At 61.9% G+C, this 20,864-nt stretch overlaps 1 protein-coding gene across 2 annotated transcripts; it reads left to right on the top strand.

The window, feature by feature from the left end:
- The first annotated feature begins 2,198 nt into the window (after window positions 1-2,198).
- LOC123349475 (SNF-related serine/threonine-protein kinase-like) lies at window positions 2,199-19,129 on the top strand. 2 transcript variants are annotated; one of them, XM_044987592.1, is made up of 6 exons: window positions 2,199-2,320; window positions 8,293-8,922; window positions 15,141-15,282; window positions 15,724-15,936; window positions 16,815-16,952; window positions 17,665-19,129. In XM_044987592.1, the coding sequence occupies exons 2-6, from the start codon at window positions 8,334-8,336 to the stop codon at window positions 18,800-18,802; spliced, it is 2,220 nt and encodes a 739-aa protein (XP_044843527.1). In that variant the 5' UTR covers window positions 2,199-2,320; window positions 8,293-8,333; the 3' UTR covers window positions 18,803-19,129. The 2 variants fall into 2 exon arrangements, with proteins under 2 accessions (XP_044843527.1, XP_044843526.1); XM_044987591.1 differs by lacking the exon at window positions 2,199-2,320 and adding an exon at window positions 5,173-5,302.
- The last annotated feature ends 1,735 nt before the right edge of the window (window positions 19,130-20,864 follow it).

The following is a 20,864-nucleotide window of genomic DNA, read 5'->3' as shown; positions in this document are numbered from 1 at the left end:
GGCTGTGGTGATCCAGCTTCTAGGCTCAACCAGATCCAGGAATGGAGCCCTGTCACGGAGTCCCCGGGCGATGCTCTGGAACTGCTCCCCACAAAGCCAGGCAGGACTTTGGGGAGCCTCCTCTCCCTCGGAGCAGACTGTCTTCAGGGCAAGAAGCTCACACGGCTTCACCTCCTGGGTCTGACCTTGGAGCATTCAGCATATGCTCCTCTGTGCGCTTCCCACAGCAAGTCCATCCAGGCGGGGTCCTGGGGAAGCCAGAGGGTCCTGCACCCCCACTTCGCAGTCAGATGTGACTCTTAGCCAGCCAGTAAAACAGAGGTTTATTAGATGACAGGAACATGGTCTAAAACAGAGCTTGTAGGTACAGAGAACGGGACCCCTCAGCCGGGTCCATTCTGGGGCCCAGTGAGCCAGACACCCACGTCTGCCCTCACTTCCCGTCCCCAGCCAGCCCCAAACTGAAACCCCCTCCAGCCCCTCCTTTCTGGCCTTTGTCTCTTTCCCAGGCCAGGAGGTCACCTGATCCATTTGTTCACCTTTAGCTATTCCCTTGCAGGGGGGAAGGGCCCCAGCCATTTGTTGCTAGGAGACAGAGTTTCGGCCATTTATGCACACTGGAGACTTAAGAAATGCATAGGGGAAACTGAGGCATTCACACAGTATTCAGAGGAAACATTAAGAACAGTCCCACTTCATCACAAGCCCCATGCCCTGCGGAAGCTACAGCTGGTCCAGAACACTGCGGCTCGTCTGTTCACTAACAGGTTGCTAGGAACACTCACCCCAATTCACTGCTCCCTACACAGGCTCCCCAGTGACCAGAGTCCCCTTCGTGTTCGCTGCAGTGATTTTCAAAGCCCCCAAGTACTAGCCCTACTGCCTGACAGACACCTCGCTTTCCACCGCCAGAACCTTCCCCCGTGGCTGAGCTCCAGCGGAGAAACGGCCCTGGCCACAAACCAGAAGACTTGTACCTCCAGGAGGCTGAACGTTCCTGAGAGGCCACCCGCCCCCGACCCTATCTGTGCCCTGGGGGGCAGATCCCCCCTTCCTGGCCCCACCCCAGAATGTGGAGTTGGCTAAACTTAAACTCTGAATGCCAGAAAGCACGGAAATCAGGCACACACCATCCTTCATCCGTGTGGGGAATCCCCTGAGGGCAACTCTTCCTTAGCTGTTCTTGGGAGCGAACGGTGGCAGTGGCACTGGCGTGTTTGTGTTTCTACCGTGTACAACCGTGTCCCTGCCCTCTATCTTGTCTGTGTCACTAGATGCTGGCTGTAGCTGAGTGGCTGCCATCAGCTGTCCCAGGGGTTCTCTGGTGCCTCTCTCACAGCAGGATGTGGTTTGCTGTCACCGTGGTTTGATTTGTTAGGCTGCTGTTCCTGCAGCTGCTATGCAGTGAGTGCAGGCAGTGCAGTGCATGTGCCATGTGACATGAGGCGCTGCACAGAGCGGGCCCAGGCCTGCTGTGCGGGTATTTCTGCAGTCCAGTAACGCTGTCCAGGGGTCTCTATCATGCCTTTTTATGAGAGCCACTCCTGCTTTGCCATTAGACTGGCTGGGACGCAGGGAGCGCGTGATCTATTCCGTTCTGCTGAGGCTACACACTGTGCACATTCCCAACAGGCAAACAGCCTCGGGAGTGCCACATTAGGCAAGCGCAGCTGTGCAGCAGGACGCTGCTGTGTATAGCGGAAGGGATCTGTTTCCCAATAACCCAAATAGCAATCAGCCGTCACTAGGGAGACGTGATCTCCCCCTGTACAGCAGCCCACGCCTAGCTTGACCGGGTATTTCGTGCACCACGAGTAATTCCGTTGGCTGATTTGCAAGGAATTCATTGCCGAGATTGCACTGGCTTATGAAGTCTTTCACCTCATGGCTCATGTTGGGCCAATACAGGGCTTTCCCTGGCTTTGCTTCGTACACCTATGGCTGGGGTGAGCATTTCGGGATGCACGGCTTTAGGCACCGGCGCCGACTCTGTGGGTGCTCCGGGGCTCAAGCACCCACCAAAAAAAATAAATAATTAAAGAAACCGGCACTGTTCAGCAAAACTGAGCCACCAGTAGGTGGCAGGAGCACATACACGGCGCACAGTGAAACTGAAAGGTGGAAAACACCCACCGGCAAAACCAAAAGTCAGCGCCTGCGTCTTTAGGCATTTTGACCCTACTGCCTTTCTAGGGGGTGCCATTTGCTGCTCCGAGTTCTCTGGCTGACCAATATTCAGGAATACAGGACTAAGTGGCTTCTCTTCGTTCTTGTAGTGCCATCCTGGCCCAGTGGCTTGCTGGAAGTGCACTGGCTGCAGGTAGGTCTCGGTGTCTGCAGAAGCCCTTGAAGGAAATTCTACTTGGCCGAGGTGTTCAGATTCCTGAGGAAACTCCTCCTCTTGGTGTATTGGGAGGATTTTTCATATTCAAGGGAGTCAGGACCAGGGCCGGCTCCAGGGTTTTTGCCGCCCCAAGCAGCAGGGGGGAAAAAAAAATAGCCGCGATCGTGATCGGCGGCAGCTCCTCCGCGCCGCTTTCTTCTTCAGCGGCAATTTGGCGGCAGGTCCTTCCCTCCGAGAGGGACCGAGGGACCCGCTGCCGAATTGCCGCCGAAGAGCACGAGGTGCTGCCCCTTCCCCTTGGCCGCCCCAAGCACCTGCTTGCTGAGCTGGTGCCTGCAGCCAGCCCTGGTCAGCACCATTGTCTGTTGTGTTCCTGCTGCTCCAGATGGACAGTCTGCACCGACCCTCACGGACCCCGTTTGTATGGTGCACGCATGCGATGGTTTGGAGTGAGCAGGGGGTGGAACTAGATACCTCCTGAGGTCCCTTCCAACCCTGATATTCTGTGATTCTATGACGTGCTTTGGCAGATGTTCCGGAGCTGATAACATCTTCCAAAAGCTGTTCTCCACAGGTCTGCGGCCTGTGCCCACATGGCTTAGATCACATACAAAACCAAGGGCTAGGCTTTCCTTGTCTGTCTGGTACAAACAGTGTCCTAGTCGCAAAGGCTACAGACTGGCCATCTTGTAATAACGCTGCTCCCAATCCATGTTCACTGCATCCCACGTGATAGTTACAGGTTCCTTTGCATCATACTCTTGCAGAACCAGTTGGGTAATCGCTACCTTTTGGAGCTGTTCGAAATTCCCAACACCATCTAGCATTTTCATTGATCAGTCTCCTTGTGGATTCCCTGAGTAGGGAGGTGTGTCAGGAACTCGGACAGATCATTAGCAAATCCCCCAGAGCTGTGTGTGTCTTCCACGTTGTGTGCACAGGGCACGCCCAGAACTGCTCAACCCTTCCCTCTCCTGGCATGAGTCTGATACACAGCACAGCTGCCAGGCAGGTGTTTCTTATTCGGTGTGGGATTCACGTAGGGCACTCTGTCGTATCAGGTTAGGCTCATGATCAGGAGCGTCTGCACAACCAAATGCTCAAGTGCAAAGACACCAACCCCTCTAGTCCCATTAGCGCTGCATGGTGACATCTCGGGCACATTTCTGGGAAAGAGAAATGCCAAATGGCATCTGCAGTCATCTCTGCCTGCCAGAACCAGCCCCGAGTCACCCGAGCTTTCTTCAGCAAGTTTTACCTGCCTGAAGCCACCTTTGGCACCTAAACCAGAACACAGGATCTCTTCATCTGTTGGTAAGGGGTAATGGAACACTGGAGAGCTTTGCAGAGGTGGAAGGAGTCAATACCAACACAGAAGAGACCTGGTTTTTAATAGCTACCATATTGCCGTCCCTGTCTGTTGGTGTGTAACCTTCTTTAAAACTCCCATCTCCAAGAGCTTGTCAATATGTTTTACGTTTCTTCTTCAAAGGAATCACTACTCTGCCAGGTGGTTTTTGTAGCAGTTTCACCCCAGGGTTGATTTCCAAGTGATGTTCTCCAGGAAGGTTTCTACACCCTTCAAAACCATCCCCAGATGGACGGTGCTATTTGTCTCCTTGGGAGAGGCCTGTGGCTGGAACAGTCTATTGCGTCGTGTGTCAGTCCATCATCCGCCACATGCAAAAGCCCCAGTCGATTCTGCTGAGCACAGAGGTGCTTGTGGCATTTCAGCGATTTCTGTCTAGTTCGAGGGTAGGCAACCTATGGCTGATTTTCAGTGGCAATGACACTGCTCGGGGCCTGGCCACCGGTCTGGGGGGCTCTGCATTTTAATTTAATTTTAAATGAAGCTTCTTAAACATTTTAAAAACCGCATTTACTTTACATACAACAATAGTTTAGTTATATATTATAGACTTCTAGAAAGAGACCTTCTAAAAACGTTAAAGTGTATGACTGGCACGCGAAACCTTAAATGAGAGTGACTAAATGAAGACTCGGCACAGCACTTCTGAAAGGCTGCCGACCCCTGGTCTAGTTTGTGGTGCTTGCCCTTGTCTGGACCAGGCAGCTCGAGCTGCTTGGAGATTTTCGGATTGAACAGATTCTGGCTGGAGAACGCTGGCTTGTCCAGCCCAACATTTCTCACGAAAAGAAGTTGGGTTCAATGAACTTTTTCTGACTCCCAGGCAGGATCCCAACGGAACCTGGCTGGCTGCAGGGGAGCCCCGCGGCATCATCTGCCCCAGAGCCAGGGACCGCAAGGCTCTAGGGGTCTTGGCTCCAGGGCAGCTCCACTCTTTCCCAGCTCCTGGCTGTGAAGCTGTGAGCCTAGAAGCCCTACCTGGAGCCTGGACTCTCAAGACTTCCAGGTGCCCAGCTCTGCAGCAGGGAGACTGGAAGCCCAGGGACCCCCAACTCTAGCTGGGGTTCAGCTCCTGGCTCTGCAGCAGGGAGTCTAGAAATCTTGGGGACTCTCAGGGCTTCCTGGCCTGGAGCTGGGAGGCTGAAAGTCCTGGGCTGGGCTCCCAGTGCCTGAGCCTCTGGGGCAGCCAGACCCCAGGCCCCTTGCTCTCTGGGCTGCCTGCCTGCCTGGCATCCAGGAGCCTGGGAGCCCTGGGGGCTGCTGCTCAGTGAAATGTGAAGGTTAATGTCCCTCAGGAACTGCCTGTCCGGGGGGGGGGGGGGCGATCCGAGCCCTTGGCAGCGAGCCCCGGGCCTGGGGGCGCTGCGCGGGTCCGTGCGGCGCCAGGCGCAGCGGGACAAATCACCCGCCTCCGGCTCTGCGCGGCTCCGCGGCAGGGGCGGGCTCAGCCCTGCCCAGCCCGGGACTCCGCCGCCGCCGCCGCCTCCCGCAGAGCGCCCGGCTCCAGCCCGGCCTGTGCGCGCAGCCCCGCCCGCCCGGCGCCCGACGTCAGCGCGGGGACCCTGCCCAGACCCGCCGCTGGGAGCCGGGTGAGTCGGGGGCTGCGGGCGGCGCGGCCTGGGCCCCGGGGGGTCTGTCGCGGGGGGCTGGGCCGGCCGGGGCCTGCGCGGCTGCTCTGCCCGGTGCGCTGGGACCTGCCCACTGCTGCGCGCCGATCTGCCCTGCGCGGCCCTGGGCTCTGCGCGGCTGCTATTTATAGCCCTGCGGGCCGTGCGCAGCCGGGGCTCTCTGCAGCCGGGGAGCATAGCACGGCCGGGGGGCATGGCGGGGCCGGGCCGGGGCTGCCTGCGGGGAGTCGGGGGGGCATGGCGGGGCCGGGGCTCCGTGGGGCCGAGGGGGGGCGGCCCGGCCCGGCCCGGCCCGGCCGGAGCTCCCTGCGGGCTCCCGGGGCGGTGGGGGTAATGCATGGCACGGCACGGCCGGGGGAGCATGGCACGGCCGGGGCTCCCTGCCAGGCGGCCCGGCCCGCAGAGCAGGAAGCGCAGGAATGGAGCCGGCTCCACGGGAAAGGCGAGGCTGGGAGCCGGGCTCTTGGGGCCGTGGTGTCCGGGAGCCCTGCCATGCTGCGGGGCTGGCTGGGCGCTCGCTCAGAGAGAGGCGCACCCCCCCCTCCCCGGAATCGCTGCCCCCCGCCCAGGACCCTGGCAAGGCCCTTGCCCGAGTCCTGACCCAGCCTGGCTACGCTTGGGCGATGCACTGGGCTGCTGACCCATGGCTGGGGGGGCCCAGGGCCCAGCCTGTCGCCCAGCCCACCCCAGAGGGTGCTGTGCCCTTGCTCTCCCCCGGAGGAGAACCCGGCCTCATTCCTGTGATGGGGGAGCAGCGCTGCAGCCGGGGCTGGAGACGGAAATCAGCTGGCGGATGCCAGGAAGTCCCCCTCCCAGCAGCGTGTGCCGTGTGTACCAACACAATGCGCACAAGGAGCCCGCCAGCCAAACATGGGCACGCTGCCAGCCCAAGGAGCTGGGCTGGTTCTGCATTAGTGTCTCGGGGTGGCAGGCCCTACCCCACGCAGTGTTCCCGGGGCACGGCCCCCAGACAGTGCCCCTCCCTCCTGGGGAACCCCAGTTCCCCGACACGCAGCTGTGATGCCAGGGGTGGGTCAGAGCCCCAGGGCAGCGAGGGATTTCCACAGCCCCCTCCCCTCTGTCTGTGGGGTTCCCCTGTGCTGGGCTCACTCCCCTTCATCTCCCAGTGACCCCAGAGCCCCAAGTGACCCAGGCTGTGCCCAGGTGATGGTCATTGACAACAGCTGTGGTGTGGATGGCTCTGGGTACCATGCAACTGGCCACATTCCCCCACCTGCTAACCCCTGGCTTCCAGGCGTAGGCCCTGGCCCTGTGAACACCCCGCACTTAGTATGATGCTATGAAAGCCCTGGCTGGGATGATTTAGTTGGGATTGGTCCTGCCTTGAGCAGGGGGTGGGACTAGATACCTCCTGAGGTCCCCTCCAACCCTGAGATTCTGTGATACCAGCCCTTGCTGTTGGCAGCCTGGCGTGACCTGTCTGGCACCGAGGTGGTCACTGCCTTTAGCCCTCAGTCTGCAAACACCTCGCTGCCCTGCACACCGAGGGGCCTGGCAGGGCTGGGGGGTGTCAGCAGAGCTGTGAGCGTACGTGAGGAGGGCAATGGCTGGAGTACTGGGGGGGCTGCAGGTCAGGATTGAGGGGCATTGACGGGGGGGTGCTAGGACTAAGAATAGTTGGGGTGGAATTAGGGGGATCCAAAGAGCTAGGACTGTGGGTAGAGCTGGAGTGGGGGAGCAGTGCCAGGGTAGTAGGGGAGCTGCAGGTCGGCAGTGAGGGGCAGCTGCCATCCCCTGCCCCTCTGCTGCCAAAGGTCGCTCGTGCCAGCGGTTTGTTTTGGGAAAATATTGAAAGCCCCCAACCCTCACCGGTGTGACCAGGATTCGGAACCACACGGACTGGGCCCCTGCCCCCCGGGACAGCCTGCTGGCCTCATGGAACACCCCACTCCATTGGCACCTGCAAGGGGGGGGGGACTTCTTGTGCACACCCACCCCTCCCCCAGTGGCACCTGGCCAGCATTGTGGCTCACATAAATCAGTAACGCCCCATGGGGGGCTGCGGCTGCCCCCCGGCTTGGCTGGGGGAGCCTCTGGGCCGACGTGCCGTGCGGCTGCTGGAAACCCCATCCCAGCGTGGCTACGTGTACAGACTACTGGCTGGGTAGCTCGGGGCAGTTATAGGCTCAGCCCAGAGGGGAGAGGAGGCCCCAGGCTCTGGGGGTCAAAGTGTGACCCCCATGGGAACCCAGAGCAAGAGCTCAGGTCTGGTCTGAGCTGGGCAGCAGCCCAATGCCAGCAGCATGGGGGCACCTGGCCACCTGCCATCCTGCACAGGCCATGGGCATGAGCACACATCGTACAGTCAACCTGTGGAACTCATTGCCGGGGGATGTTGTGAAAGCCAGAAGTATGACTGGGTTCAAAAAAGAATTAGATAAGGTCATGGAGGACAGGTCCAGTAATGGCTATTAGCCAAGATGGTCTGGGACACAACCCCATGCTCTGGGAGTCCCTAAACCTCTGACTGCCAGATGCTGAGACTGGGCGCCAGGGGATGGATCACTTGATGATTCCCTGTTCAGTTCATTCCCTCTGGGGCACCTGGAATTGGCCACTGTCGGTAGACAGGATACTGGGCTAGATGGACCTTTGGTCTGACCCAGTATGGGTGTTCCTATGGCCCCGGGCAGCTCCTTGCACTGTGAGAGTCAGCAACACGTGGCGTGTGTGAGAGCCAGGATCTCTGTGAAGGAGAGTTGGGCTCCATCTGTGAAAATGTAGGCCAAGGGGGTGGGGTCCCTTTGCTCGGGGCACTCTGGGGGCAAAGGGCTGCGCACATGGATGGGTGTGGGGCTGGAAAGGTCAGGGTTCCCCAGGTGCTCAGTGGGGTGTCTGGGGAGTGGGATGGCCGCCGTGCTCAGTGGGGTGTTTGGGCAGGGAGTGTGCCTGGTGCCCCCTGTGCTCAGTGGCTTCTCTGTTGTGCCCAGCCTCCCTGATGCCCGGCCCCCTGTGACGCTCCGGTGCAGCCATGGCGGGGGCCAAGGGCTGCTACGAAGGGAAGATCGCCGGCCTCTACGACCTGGAGCGCACGCTGGGCAAGGGCCACTTCGCCGTGGTCAAGCTGGCGCGGCACGTCTTCACGGGGGAGAAGGTGGCCGTGAAGGTGATCGACAAGAGCAAGCTGGACGTGAGCGCCGCGGGGCAGCTGCTGCAGGAGGTGCGCTGCATGAAGCTGGTGCAGCACCCCAACGTGGTGCGGCTCTACGAGGTCATCGACACCCACTCCAAGCTCTACCTCATCCTGGAGCTGGGGGACGGCGGCGACATGTTCGACCACATCATGCGGCACGAAGGCGGGCTGGCCGAGGGGCGCGCCAAGCACTACTTCGCCCAGATCGTCCACGCCATCTCCTACTGCCACAAGCTGCACGTGGTGCACCGCGACCTCAAGCCCGAGAACGTGGTCTTCTTCCGGGAGCAGGGCGTGGTCAAGCTCACCGACTTCGGCTTCAGCAACCGCTTCCAGCCCGGCAAGATGCTCACCACGAGCTGCGGCTCACTGGCCTACTCGGCACCCGAGATCCTGCTGGGGGATGAGTACGACGCCCCAGCCGTAGGTACGTCACCAGGGTTCTGGCTCCCCGCCGGGTTGCTTGGGTGAGGCCAGCACAGCCCGGAAGGTTGAGCAGTCTGTGAGGGTTGGTGATGGGAGACTAGGGACAGGTCCCACATTCTCATTACCAATGTGTGCATAAGGCTCCGGTCAGCCTGGGACCTGAGCTTCTCGCCCACGTTTATGGACATCCCCTCCCAATGTCCCTGCGAGGCGGGGGCAGCTATCCCACTGGGGATGCCTGAGACATGCAGAGGCTAATATAGCATGGGCAACAAGGGAGGAATTAGAGATTGGCTGTGATTGGTGTCACTCAGCTCTGTGGGAGGAGTCACATGACAGGGATGTTAGTGTCACTGGATGCACTCTGGTCAGGAAGGACAGAGTGAGCAGAAGGGGCGTGGCCTGGACATCACAGATCCTGCCCCCTACACTAGTGACTGGCAGCTCAGTTCAGAGGGGCAGGAGTATTAACTGGGTCAGCGTATTAATGACGTGTCACAAGGCAGGATACTGGGTGGCGTCTTTTATAGAGACCAGTCGGACAAGGGAGCAGGATGAGCAGCTGCTTAAACACCCATCCCTAATGTGTAGAAAGAAAGACAGTGTTATCGGGGAGGGGAGGAGGATTTTTTTTATTATAGTAGTAACTAAGGAGGATGTTTCGCAGCAGCTGCTAAAGTAAAACCTTTTAAACCTGCAAGACCAGATAACTTGCACCTAAAAATATAAAAAACATTAGCTGAGAAGCTGTCTGGGACACTCATGTTCACTTTCACCAAACTTGGAATGCTGGGGAAGTTCCAGAGGGCTGGAGATAAGCTATTGTTGTGCAGATGTTTAAAAAGGGTAAATATGGTGATCCGGGAAACTACAGTTCAGTTAGCCTGACACTGATCCCAGGCTAAACCATGAGGAGGCTGATGTGGGATCCAATTTGTAAAGAATGGCAGCATAACTAATGCCAGTCAATGTGGTTTTATGGAGGCTAGGTCTTGCCAAACCAAGTTGACATTTTTGCTTCTTGATGAGATCACAAGTTTGGTTGATACAATAACTGTGTGGATATAACTGAATTGGGCTTCTGTAAAGCATTTGACTTAGTTCCACATGATTAAAAAATTAGCACTCTTCAAAATAAGTGTAGCCCATGGTAAATGGACTGAAAACTGGCTAACTGATAGATCTGAAAACCTAACTGTGACTGGGTCTCCCAGGGATCTGTTCTTGGGCTGGTGCTGCTCTATACCTTTATCAGCTGTCTGGAAGAAAACATAAAATCGCTGCTGGCAGAGTATGGAGATGACTGCAGATATGTGCATGGAGGGGGAGCGCCCATGTGTTTTGCCCATGCTGCCCTGGCACAAAGCCATGCAGGGAACCCAAGTGCCATGGGCTGCAGCCTGGCCAGGTGCTGTTAACTATGGGGGTGGCTGGGAGAGGGCAGAGGGGCATATGGCTTTGAGGCCCACTCTGCTCAGTTCTACAAAGGCTCTTATCCTGTGGTGTCTGAACGCCCTGCAGTCCTGCATTGAGTGACTTGGGGCTCGTTCTCTGTACGTGTGCCAGGGTAGAGCTGTGCGGGCTCTGGGAGGTTCGTTTGTAAGTGTCTGGGCTGATAGCAGAGCAGCACTGGGAGCGGGAGGTCTGGGATGGCCCTGCGGGAGCTCGTTCCACAGCTTGGGGCTGGCCCCTGAGGAAGCTCTGTTTCCTCCTGGCGGTGGAGCACATGAAGACCAGGGGCGAGCCCTTGGACTCTTCGATGGTTAGTGGCGGAGGGGCTGGAGAGGTGGCGAGTGCCTAGGTTGGCCGCGGCCTTGTGCCCGGAACACCGGACATGTGGGTTTTTCTGGGAACTGCATGGCCCCCACCTCCCACTGTGACCCCGCCCCCAGTGTGACCTCATATACACAGGGGATGCCGTTTCCAAGAGGGTGCCGCCCGCCCCCGCCGGCCTGACCTTGCACGTGGATCACGCTGGTGGGGACGGAGCAGGGCACTCTTGGAAATGGTGTTTGCACCCTTGCCCCCCGTCTGCCACCGCGTCCGGCTTTGGCCCCTTACCAAAGCAGCCCAAAAGAGGGCGGTGCAGTGTGACACCGGCCAGGTGCCTCCCCAGCGGGGCCCGTCGTGCCACGGCAGAGTAGCTGGAGTGCCCGTAGGGGTGGGGAGGGTTCGGTGGAGCCGGGCTGAGGCTGAGGTGCCCCTCCACTGGATGGAAAGGTTAGGGGGGGCTGGGCCTGGGCTGCAAGGGAGAGGATCAGGGCTGGAGCTCCCCAGGCACGTGCCCCACCCCGTGGCGGGGAGCAGAGCACGGCCGTGCAGGGAGGGGACAGGACGGGAGGTGGCGTATGGGGAATGCGCAGGGAGTGGGGGGTGAGGCAGGGCGGGGCAGTTTGTAGCCAAGGCCAACCAAGCAGCGAGTATGTAGAGCCCGGTGAGGGGCTGGCTTGGGGCGGAGGAGGCTGTGCTGGCACTCGGAGGGTTAAGCCCCTCGCTGGTGGCCCAGGGAGGCGTGTGGCACCAGAAGGAGCAGAGGGAGATGCTCCCCCTCCCACACATGCTGTGACACAAGCCAGGCCCCGGTGTCCCTCCTGCTCCAGGCTGCGGTGCCCCATGGTGGCATTGGCCCCTCCAGGCTGTCGCTTCCCTGACGCAGGGGCTGGCTCAAGGTGGCCAGTTGGGGCGAGAGCTCGCTGCCCCCGAGCCCTGATTCCTGCCTTTCCTGGGGCCGGGTTCCTCCCCTGCGGCCCAGATCCCTGCACTGCTGGAGGCTGCAGGTAGCAGCTGCGAGAGGAGCAAGCTGCCCTGGCACCTCTCCAGCTAGGAACGCCCAGTCTCGCTGCTGGTGCGGGGGGGGGGGGGGACGACACCGCCAGCCCCACCCCAGCAGGAGGAGTCACACAACAGGCCCCACCCCCCATGTCAATACACCCCAGCTGCTAGGGTGCCCGGCCAGAGGGACCCTGCTGCTGCCCCTGCCTCTGGGGGGGGAAGGCAGCCCTCTCACCACCCCCGAGGTGGGGCCCTGTGGCCAGGGCCCCCATTTGCTGGCAGTAACACAGAGCCTGGCCCAGCCTTCTGGCCTCCTGGAGCTGAAGCCCTGGCAGTCGCCGGGGCATCCCCAGTGTTGCAGAAAGACCTGGCCTTGCCTGCCCCCTCCCCTCCAGTCCTGTCCCCTGTGGCAGTGACCCCGTCTCTGTGTGGCCCGGGGGTGTGGGCAGGGGCTGGGCAGAGCCGTGGGGCCGCTCGGGGTGGGGTCACTGGGCCCGGGGAAGCGCTCGGGAACAGACTGTGCTGAGCGGAGCCTGGAGGGTTATGGCAGGAAGGGCCTTTCCTGTTCCAAGGAGCCTGGCTGGGCAGCTGGCCCAGCCCAGTGAGGCCCCAACAGCTCGGTGGACCCGGCCAGGCCCTGCCCTTCCCCAGCTCTGCTGATGTACAGGGATCCCCCGGCCGTGGCCGGTGTGGGGAGGGGGGCAGGAGTTGGTGCTGCCGGGGGGGATGGCTGGGGGACGAGCCCTGGCACAGAACTGCAGCTCCAGCTTCTGGTGGTCTCCATGTCTCTGTGACCGGCGCAGATACGGGGCCAGGCTGGTGTCCATAGGGGGAACAAACAGAGCCCCTCTTCACCCACGCCAGCCCCAGGCCACTGCCCCCCACCCCAGCTCTGCATCACCCAGGAACGACCCCCTGCCCCTCCCGAGCACCCTGAATGGTAATGGAAGCACCAGTCCCCAACAGCCCTGCCAGCTCCCCAACGGCTGGATTTGGGCCCCTCGTGCTCCTGCACAGCCACCCCCACAGCCTCTGGGGTCCAGCGCTGCACCCCACACCCCCAACTGGCATGGAGCCTCCAGCCCCAATGTCCCCCTCACAGTCCCCCCAGCACCCCCGACAGGCATGGAGCCTCCAGCCCCACTGTCCCCCTCACAGCCCCCCCACCCGACTGGCACGGAGCCTCCAGCCCCAATGTCCCCCTCACAGCTCCCCTGTACCCCCGACGGGCATGGAGCCTCCAGTCCCAGTGTCCCCCTCACAGTCCCCCCAGCACCTCCGATGGGCACGGAGCGTCCAGCCCCACTGTCCCCCCCACAGCCCCCCCCTGCACCCCCGACTGGCACGGAGCTTCCAGCCCCACTGTCCCCCTCTCACAGCCCCCCCCTGCACCCCCGACTGGCACGGAGCCTCCAGCCCCACTGTCCCCCCCACAGCCCACTCCCCGACTGGCACAGAACCAAACAGCGCCTGGGTGGCACAGATGCCCCCGAGCAGTGCTCCAATAGTGGGTGCCAGGATCCAGCCCGTGCTCCCCTGGGGGCCTGGCCCTGTTTGTGTGTGATGCTGCTGCCCTTTCCCCCCGCCCCGCACCTCCTCGGTCTCCTGGACGCAATCCGCTTTCCCAGGGAGCCTGAGCAGCTTAAGGCCCTGAGAGGCGCTGACATGTCACACCACGGCTTTGTGGCCCCCGTAATCCCTGCCCCTTTATCCCTTTTCCCAGCTGTGTGGGGCACGCACACGCAGCTCTGCCCCATGGCTCCCTGGAGGCTTCCCCCAGCAGTGCCCGCTGCCCGCGCCCCTGCTTAGCAAAGCCTTCCACATGCCGAGTGTGAGCAGACGCACAAGCCCCGGTGCCTGGACAGCTGAGCTGCCCCCGCCCCACAGGAGAGACAGCCCCGTGCTATAAATAACCGGGAATCGCTTCAGCTGGAGGTGGACTCTGACTCCCCCCGCAGCCCTCCCCGCTTGTGCCTCAAGGCAGCCCTTGGGGATGGATTCAGTGATAGTCTGTGTCCATGGGGATGACATGGGACTGAAACACGCTGGCTGCAGACAGGCACAATGCAGTTAGGTGAAATGCAGCAGGCCTGCCTCTCACTTCTCTGTGAGGTGCTCCTCGATCCCCACCCACTGCCCCCTGCTATCCCTGGCCAGGTCCTCCCCTCCCAGTCCTTCCATCCCACTTTATCCCAGCTGGGTTCTAGAGCAGGGACCGGGTCAAGAACCAGCAAACCAAGGGCAGGAAGATATAGTTTCCTCCTGGTGAAAGGCATCAGGAAGTGCCCCCTGGCGTCACACTGGCACTGGGGTTGTTCAGTGTTTGTGTGTGATCTGAGCGGAATGGGAATGAAAAGACAGAGCAATGGGCTCAGGCTCTCTGCAGACCCAGGCAGCGTCACTGAGTCAGTTACACTCGGGGCAGCTCCCCTCTCTCAGAGCAATGGGCTCAGGCTCTCTGCAGACCCAGGCAGCGTCACTGCGTCGGTTACACTCGGGGCAGCTCCCCCCTCTCAGAGCAATGGGCTCAGCCTCTCTGCAGACTCAGGAAGTGTCGGTTGCACTTGGGGTAGCTCCTTCTTTTACCCCATCAAAGTGACAGCACAAGCTCTACCCTGTGAGCAGCACCACCATGCCGCTGCAAAGCCCACTCATTCTGGACTTCCTGTCTCTTCCCCTTGGGGTCTCTGGAGCAGTGCACCAGGCTGCTGCAGGTATTTCCTGGGGCACCCACCTAGCCTCGCATGAGCTGGTGAGGATGGAGGCTGCAGCAGCAACTCTGCTGAAGGGCTAATTTTCCAAATGCTTTCCTGTTCCTAGGACTCAGATCAGTTTGGAAATGGCTGGCCCAGCTGGGGGCCTGCAAATTGGAGATGCAGGTCTCGAGTCTTGGCTCAAGATGCAGCTGAGTGAAGGGACCGGCTGTGACTTTGCAAAGTGCTCTGAAATGGCCGTGCAGAGCCGGAGGGACTGGGGAGCCAGCGGGGCCAGGCCAGAGACGGAGACACATGGTCACGCAGTCGTGGCCCAGGGCTCCCAAATTACATCTTACAATGCAGCAGGCGCTGTGTGGGGTGCAAGCAGCGTGCTGGTTGGAGGGAGACAGAGCTGAGAATGGGCAGGCTCAAACCAGGCCACGGGACGGGGCAGGGAGCCCCTCACTGGCCCCATCACATGCTCCTCATACAACTCACCTGTGCAGGTCAGGCCTGAGACCTCTCCAGGCCTCCGGGAAGCTTCCCGCCTCTTGCCTGGTTCACACCTGTTTGTACTGCGGAGATGGTGCCGTGGCTGCAGGAGAGTAGACCTGGATACGTGTGTGCCAGGGCCGTCTCGGCCCCAGTGGCTGGCTCCGTCCCCCCTGCTGGATCCCGTGCCCCATCCCAGCTGCACACTCCTGGCCCGATGCCGCAGTGGGCTGAGCTCTCTGTCCCCTTCTCTCTGCAGACGTCTGGAGCCTGGGCGTCATCCTGTATATGCTGGTGTGCGGCCAGCCGCCCTTCCAGGAGGCCAACGACAGCGAGACGCTGACCATGATCATGGACTGCCGCTACAGCATCCCGCCCCACGTGTCCTCGCAGTGTTCTGAGTATGCACCCCCAGCCTCCTCCGCCCCCTCTCCTCCGGGCTTGCCCGGCGCCACCGTCCGCAAGGGCATGTGGGGGGCATGGGGTAGGCTGCACACACCCCTGCACAGCCCAGCTCAGTGCCAGGGAGATCTGAGGGCTCAGGTTCAGCAGGGAAGGAGGGTGCAGATTTTTACCAGGACGGGGAACCAGTGGAACAATTGTCCCAGAGGCGTGGTGCGTTCTCCAGCTCTTGGAGAAAGACCCCCAGCCTCCAGAGAGGCCTGGAGCTGTGGGCTGGCCCGGGGATCGCTGGGTGGGTTCTCCAGCTCAGACTTGATGGTCCCATCTGGCCTCGGAGCCTGTGGCTCTGTGCATCTCTGCTGCTGGGGCCTGGGGCAGCGTCTCCCGGCTGTTCACTCCTGGGCCAGCTTGTGACCCTGCCCCACTCTGCTCTCTGGCAGTCTGATCGGCAGGATGCTGCAGCGGGACCCCAAGCAGCGGGCCTCCCTAGAGCAGATTGAGATGCACCCCTGGCTGCAGGGCGTGGACCCCTCCCCGGCCAGCCGCTGCCTGCTGCCCCTGACGTCGCACAAGCGGGTGTCCGAGGAGGAACATGACATCATCATCCAGGCCATGACGTGTGGGAACATAGCGGACCGGGACGTCATCCAGGAGTGAGTCCCGGCTGGCCGGGCGGGGTGAGGGGAGGCGGGCAGCAGGGTCGCTGCACCAATCTTCCGCTGGGCTATTTCTGGGCAGGCTCCCGTCTGTGTGGTGCCCTGGGCCTGGCATCTCCCCATCCCTCCTGGACAGAGGGCAGGGAGCTCTGCACAGGGCTTGGCTGAGCGACTTATCTCCAGCCCGGCCCTTGCATGGAGTGATGGAGACCCTGTGCAAGAGAGAGGCAGGTCCTCTGGCACCAGCAATACCCCCACCCCCCGGAAAGCAGGGCAGCTGCTCTTTTGGGTGTGAGAGGCATTTCCTTCCGGGCAGGGCAGGGGGTTCCCTGCAGGCTGAGGCGGGCAGGGCAGGAGAGCAGGGGGGTGGAAGGCAGGCTGTTTTCTGCAGACTAGGGGAGCAGGGCAGGGGATGGGGCAGAGCAGGGGGTTCCCTGCAGGCCGGGGGACAGGCCAGGAGAGCAGGGGGGTGGAAGGCAGGCTGTTTTCTGCAGACTAGGGGAGCAGGGCAGGGGATGGGGCAGAGCAGGGGGTTCCCTGCAGGCCGGGGGACAGGCCAGGAGAGCAGGGGAGTGGAAGGCAGGCTGTTTTCTGCAGACTAAAGGAGCAGGGCAGGGGATGGGGCAGAGCAGGGGGTTCCCAGCAGACCGGGGGGGGCGCAGGGGGAGGGCAGGACAGGCCGTTCTCTGCAGACCAAGGGGCAGTGGGGCCATGCCCAGGGCGTGGAGCTCAGTGCTCTGGTGTGCCCCATGCCATGAGCAACCAGCATGCCGCTCTTGGGTAGCGCTGCACTGGAGTGCGCCCAGAGCCCTGTGCTGGCGCCTGCTGGGTTCCTCCGGCGTGCGGCTCTCACCTGTGCCTTGCATCCCCCCCAGGGCCCTGGAGGCCGATCGCTACAACCACATCACGGCCACGTACTTCCTGCTGGCGGAGCGGATCCTCCGGGAGAAGCAGGAGAAGCAAAGCCACAAGCTCAGCTTGGTCTACAACTTGGCCCAGCAGGTGCAGAACAGGTGAGCCCGTGGCCTCCGGCTGGGACAGGCCACAGCTCAGCCCCGGGACACCGCCCAGGGGCCACTAGCACAGCCGGCCCCACCCGCCGGCGAGGGGCCCCACCCGCCGGCGAGGGGCCCCGCAGGCGTGCTGTGCAGGGGGAGCCCGCGCCCTCCGGCTGGGACAGGCCACAGCTCAGCCCCAGGACACCGCCCCGGGGGCCACTAGCACAGCCGGCCCCACCCGCCGGCGAGGGTCCCCGCAGGCGTGCTGTGCTGGGGGAGCCCACGGCGCCACAGCCCTTCACTGGAGCTGCCCAGAGACATGGGATGAAATCCTGGCCCCACTGACTATAGTGTCACTTCACTGGGGCCCAGACTCTCCCAGACTCCTGTCTGCGGGGGATGGCATCCGGCCCGGCACAGAGCCGGGTGTGGGGTACCCGACCCCCAGGTTTTCCTGTCCAGGGCCCTGGGGATTGTGCCAGGGCCTGGGAGGCCTGGCTGGGCAGCTGTAGCACCGAGCCAACGCTGGCTCCGGCCTGCTGCACCCCCTCAGCCTGAGCGCCCCAGCTGCCACAGTGATGGGCTCTTCAGGCCAAGCCTCCTCCAGCCCCAGCCCTGGATCCATGCTGCGGGTAGCCCAGAGTCACTTAGTGCCCCTGCCGCCGCTACTCCCGGCTGGCAGCTCCCACCCTGGGCCTGATCCTGGGCTCGCTCCCCTCTCTTTCAGCGCCAACCTGTCGGACCCATTCAGCGCCATGGGCGACACCCGGGACCTCTCACCCTTCGCAGAGATGCCAGCTAGACTGGCAGCTTTCTCCAGCCCCCAGCCCCGGGCTGCCTCCGAGGATTCTGGGAAAAGAGATGGCAGACCCATTTCCTTTTCTGCCCTGGGGGAAGACAACGCGCCCCCCGGCCTCCATGGAAATGAGCAGCTGGTCCGAGCCCTGCTCAGTCCCGCCCTGGCGGACGCCCCCATGGCCAAGAGCACCCCGGCCCTGCAGCAGATCTGCGAGGAGGAGGAGGAGGAAGAGGAGGAGGAGGGGAAGGCCAGCGCAATGGGACGGAGAAGCTCCTCGCTCAACCAAGAGCAAATGCGAGATTTCCAGAGCTCCAGGGTCTCCCTGTTGTTCTGCCGCAGCGCTGTGGCTCACAGTAAGGGGGAGAAGAGCCTTGGGGCCACCAAGCCAGGCCTCTTGGAGCAGGGCCTGGGGAGCAGCTGGCAGCTGCCACCTCTCAGGGGGGCGCCGAGTCCCAGGAGCGAGCCGGGTCAGCCCCGAGAGGCGACACGCCACGGTGCCGCGCGGGAGGCCACGGACAACCTCAGCGTGAGCGTTGGGGAGCGCGCCCCCAGCCCCCTCCCTGCGGGGACGCCGGCGGCAGAGGGGGAGGGCGGGGGAGCGGGTCTGGAGGGGTGCCAGGCTGAAGGCAGCTCGGGGCCGGAGGAGGACGCCACCACCACAGAAATGGAGGATGGGGGCAGCCTGGGGCACGTGGGCAAGGCCCTGTATCCAGGGAGCTGCGAGGGCCCCGTCGCCGGCTCTGCCGGGTGCTCTGGGAGCCTCCAGGCCACTTCCAGGGGGATGCCAGTTCCAGAAGACAAGTCCAGGCAATGTGAGGGGCCCCCTGAGACAGGCTCCTCCCACAGGCACCCAGCTGAGAGCACTCACTGCGGCAGCACCGCCGGCGGCGAAACCACGGCCGACAACGTGATCAAGTTAGACCCTGCTAAAAACAAGAGCACCCACCTGAAGGACAGGCTCCTGCAGTTCCCGCTGTGCGAGAAGGCTCTGGCCTTCAAGATCCGGCCCAGCTCCAAGGAGAGCCTGCTGTCCCTGGGGCAGTTCAACTGCTGCCACGTCATCTAGGCGGGGCCCGGGCAGCACTGGGAAAGTGACGGCGCACGGCCCCAGACCAGGGGCTGCTGGCAGGTGCAGGGCTAAGGAACAACATGCTGCTTCCGTTCTCGGTCTCTTGCTCCCACAAAGCAGCCGTTCTCCTGGCTCCCTCGGGCCGGACTCAGACCCAGGCCTGCCCGCTCTCCCTTCCCTCGGCCCAGGGCCCTCCCTTGGGAGCACGCTGAGCACCCGGCTCCTCCCGTGGCCATGCGCGTGGGCCCTGGGACGGCGACAGAGCACACTGGCCGGGCGGGAGCCGCCTGGCTGGCCGGTCTCACGGAGAGCGCCCCGCTTGCCCACCTGTCAGCTCCCCCCTGCAGCGGCACATTGGGCTCCTGCAAAATTCCTGCCTTCGTGCTGACCCCCGAGCCCCCACAAAGGTAGGTCCGACATCAGCAGCTGGCAGAGGGCAGCCGCAGGCTGGGATCCGCACAGGGGCTAAGCTGCTTGGCTGCATGGTCTCCGAGAAGTCCTGGCCTGTCATAAAGACCAGCGTGGTTGCAGCTGCACGGGCCAGCAGCCGTGCTCCTCTGTTCCCAAGCCAGAGCCTGGGAGTCTGAATAGAACGTGGGACCCCAGGAAGCGCAGCCACCCAGATCCCCAAGGGAACGCACCGAGGGCCAGCTGCACTGCTCCTCCCAGGGGCCGGCCTCTGCTGGGGCAGAATCTGGGCCAGTTACCAAAGGGTTAACAGCGGAAGCCAATGCTCCTGTTCTGGGGAGGAACCCAGCCTCCCCTCCACTGCAGCCACCCCAGGGCCAGACCTCAGCTGCCCCCAAGACTCCTTCGCACCTGCTGGCTGAAAGGAAGCAGAGGGGCTGCAAAGCACCCTGGGAAATGCCTCTCCAGCTGGCCCAGAGCCATCTCCAGATGCTGGCGAGGCTCCGGGCTCGTGCAGGGCAGTCCAACGCCCTGGAGAGGGCCACGGGGGTTGGGGCACAAGTTAGGGTGACCCTCAGAGCTGCTCTAACCTGCTCCACTGGCCCCGGCAGCCCCAGGACACAGCCATATTCCCCCGGTCTCTGCACCAGGGACTCCTCGGGGGCAGCAAGGTCTGCGGGAGAGCCACAGAGATCAGCAGGAGCCGTGCCCCTGCCCCGCACAGCCTCCTCCCCGGCGCACCGCCGGCTCCAGGGCTCACAGCCGGGTCAGCCCGTGGCTGCCTCTGCGAGCAAAGGAAGGAAGGTGCTGATGGAACCCAAATGGCGGCACCCCAAGATGCCTGCCAGTGTGTAGCAGTGATGCCAGCGTGCTGTGCGCTGGGCACATGGGGTCGTACAAGGCTGGAGAAGCCCCACCTCGCTGGGGGAGGCCTGCCAGCCCTCGATGGACCCTCTTCCTTCTCTGGCAGCCAGGCTGTGCCCCTAGAGCCTGACGTCCCGTTGGTCCTGGGGGCGCGTCGGGCAGCTCTCAGTGCCCAGGCAGCCAGCTGCTGCCTCAGCCCGCCTGGCTCTGCCTGGGGTGTTTTTATAACTATTAGAAATAATTTTTTAAAATAGTCTATTTTAATGGAATTTAAATAGAGATGGCTATATCCCCCTCCCCCGCCCGCCGGGGCACCACGCCGCGCTTCCAGCCCCAGCCATGCATGGCCTCAGGAGCATTTCCCATCCCCGTACTCACCCACCCTGGAGCCAGAGGGGCCATGCCACGGCCGACAGCGTCTCTGCTGCAAAGTGGCCCCTGCTCCGGGGACTCACCGAGGGGGACGTGGGGGAGGGTGTATGTCATGCACGCGCACACACGTATACAATCTAATCTGTTCCCTCCAGACCCATGTAACGATAAGCTTTCTATTTATTATCTCTTTGTTTTCTTGCTGGCAAGAAATGAATTGTGAATAGAGTCTGAAGACAGAGCTCGCTGCTGAGTTCTGCATAATGTGCACTGAATGGATCCCCAATTGGGAAGCAAAGCAAGTCGGTCCAGTAAAATAAGCTCTTGATTTCAAAAGGGCGTCTCTGTTTCCTTTGCTGGGCTGCCAGAGAGAGAGGAGCAGAAACAATCAGGATTAATGTCCTATTTTATACTG

Source organism: Mauremys mutica, chromosome 14 (assembly GCF_020497125.1).
Source record: "Mauremys mutica isolate MM-2020 ecotype Southern chromosome 14, ASM2049712v1, whole genome shotgun sequence".
Lineage (NCBI taxonomy): Eukaryota > Metazoa > Chordata > Testudines > Geoemydidae > Mauremys > Mauremys mutica.
The sequence above is the reverse complement of the archived record's forward strand: the minus strand, read 5'-3'. Positions and strand labels throughout refer to the sequence as shown.

Excerpts from the sequence above, each read along its gene's own strand:
- LOC123349475 (XM_044987592.1), top strand. The coding sequence starts at position 8,334 with ATGGCGGGGGCCAAGGGCTGCTACGAAGGGAAGATCGCCGGCCTCTAC. Across the intron at positions 8,923-15,140 it reads GTACGACGCCCCAGCCGTAG|ACGTCTGGAGCCTGGGCGTC; the intron begins GTACGTCACCAG and ends TTCTCTCTGCAG. Across the intron at positions 15,283-15,723 it reads GTGTCCTCGCAGTGTTCTGA|TCTGATCGGCAGGATGCTGC; the intron begins GTATGCACCCCC and ends GCTCTCTGGCAG.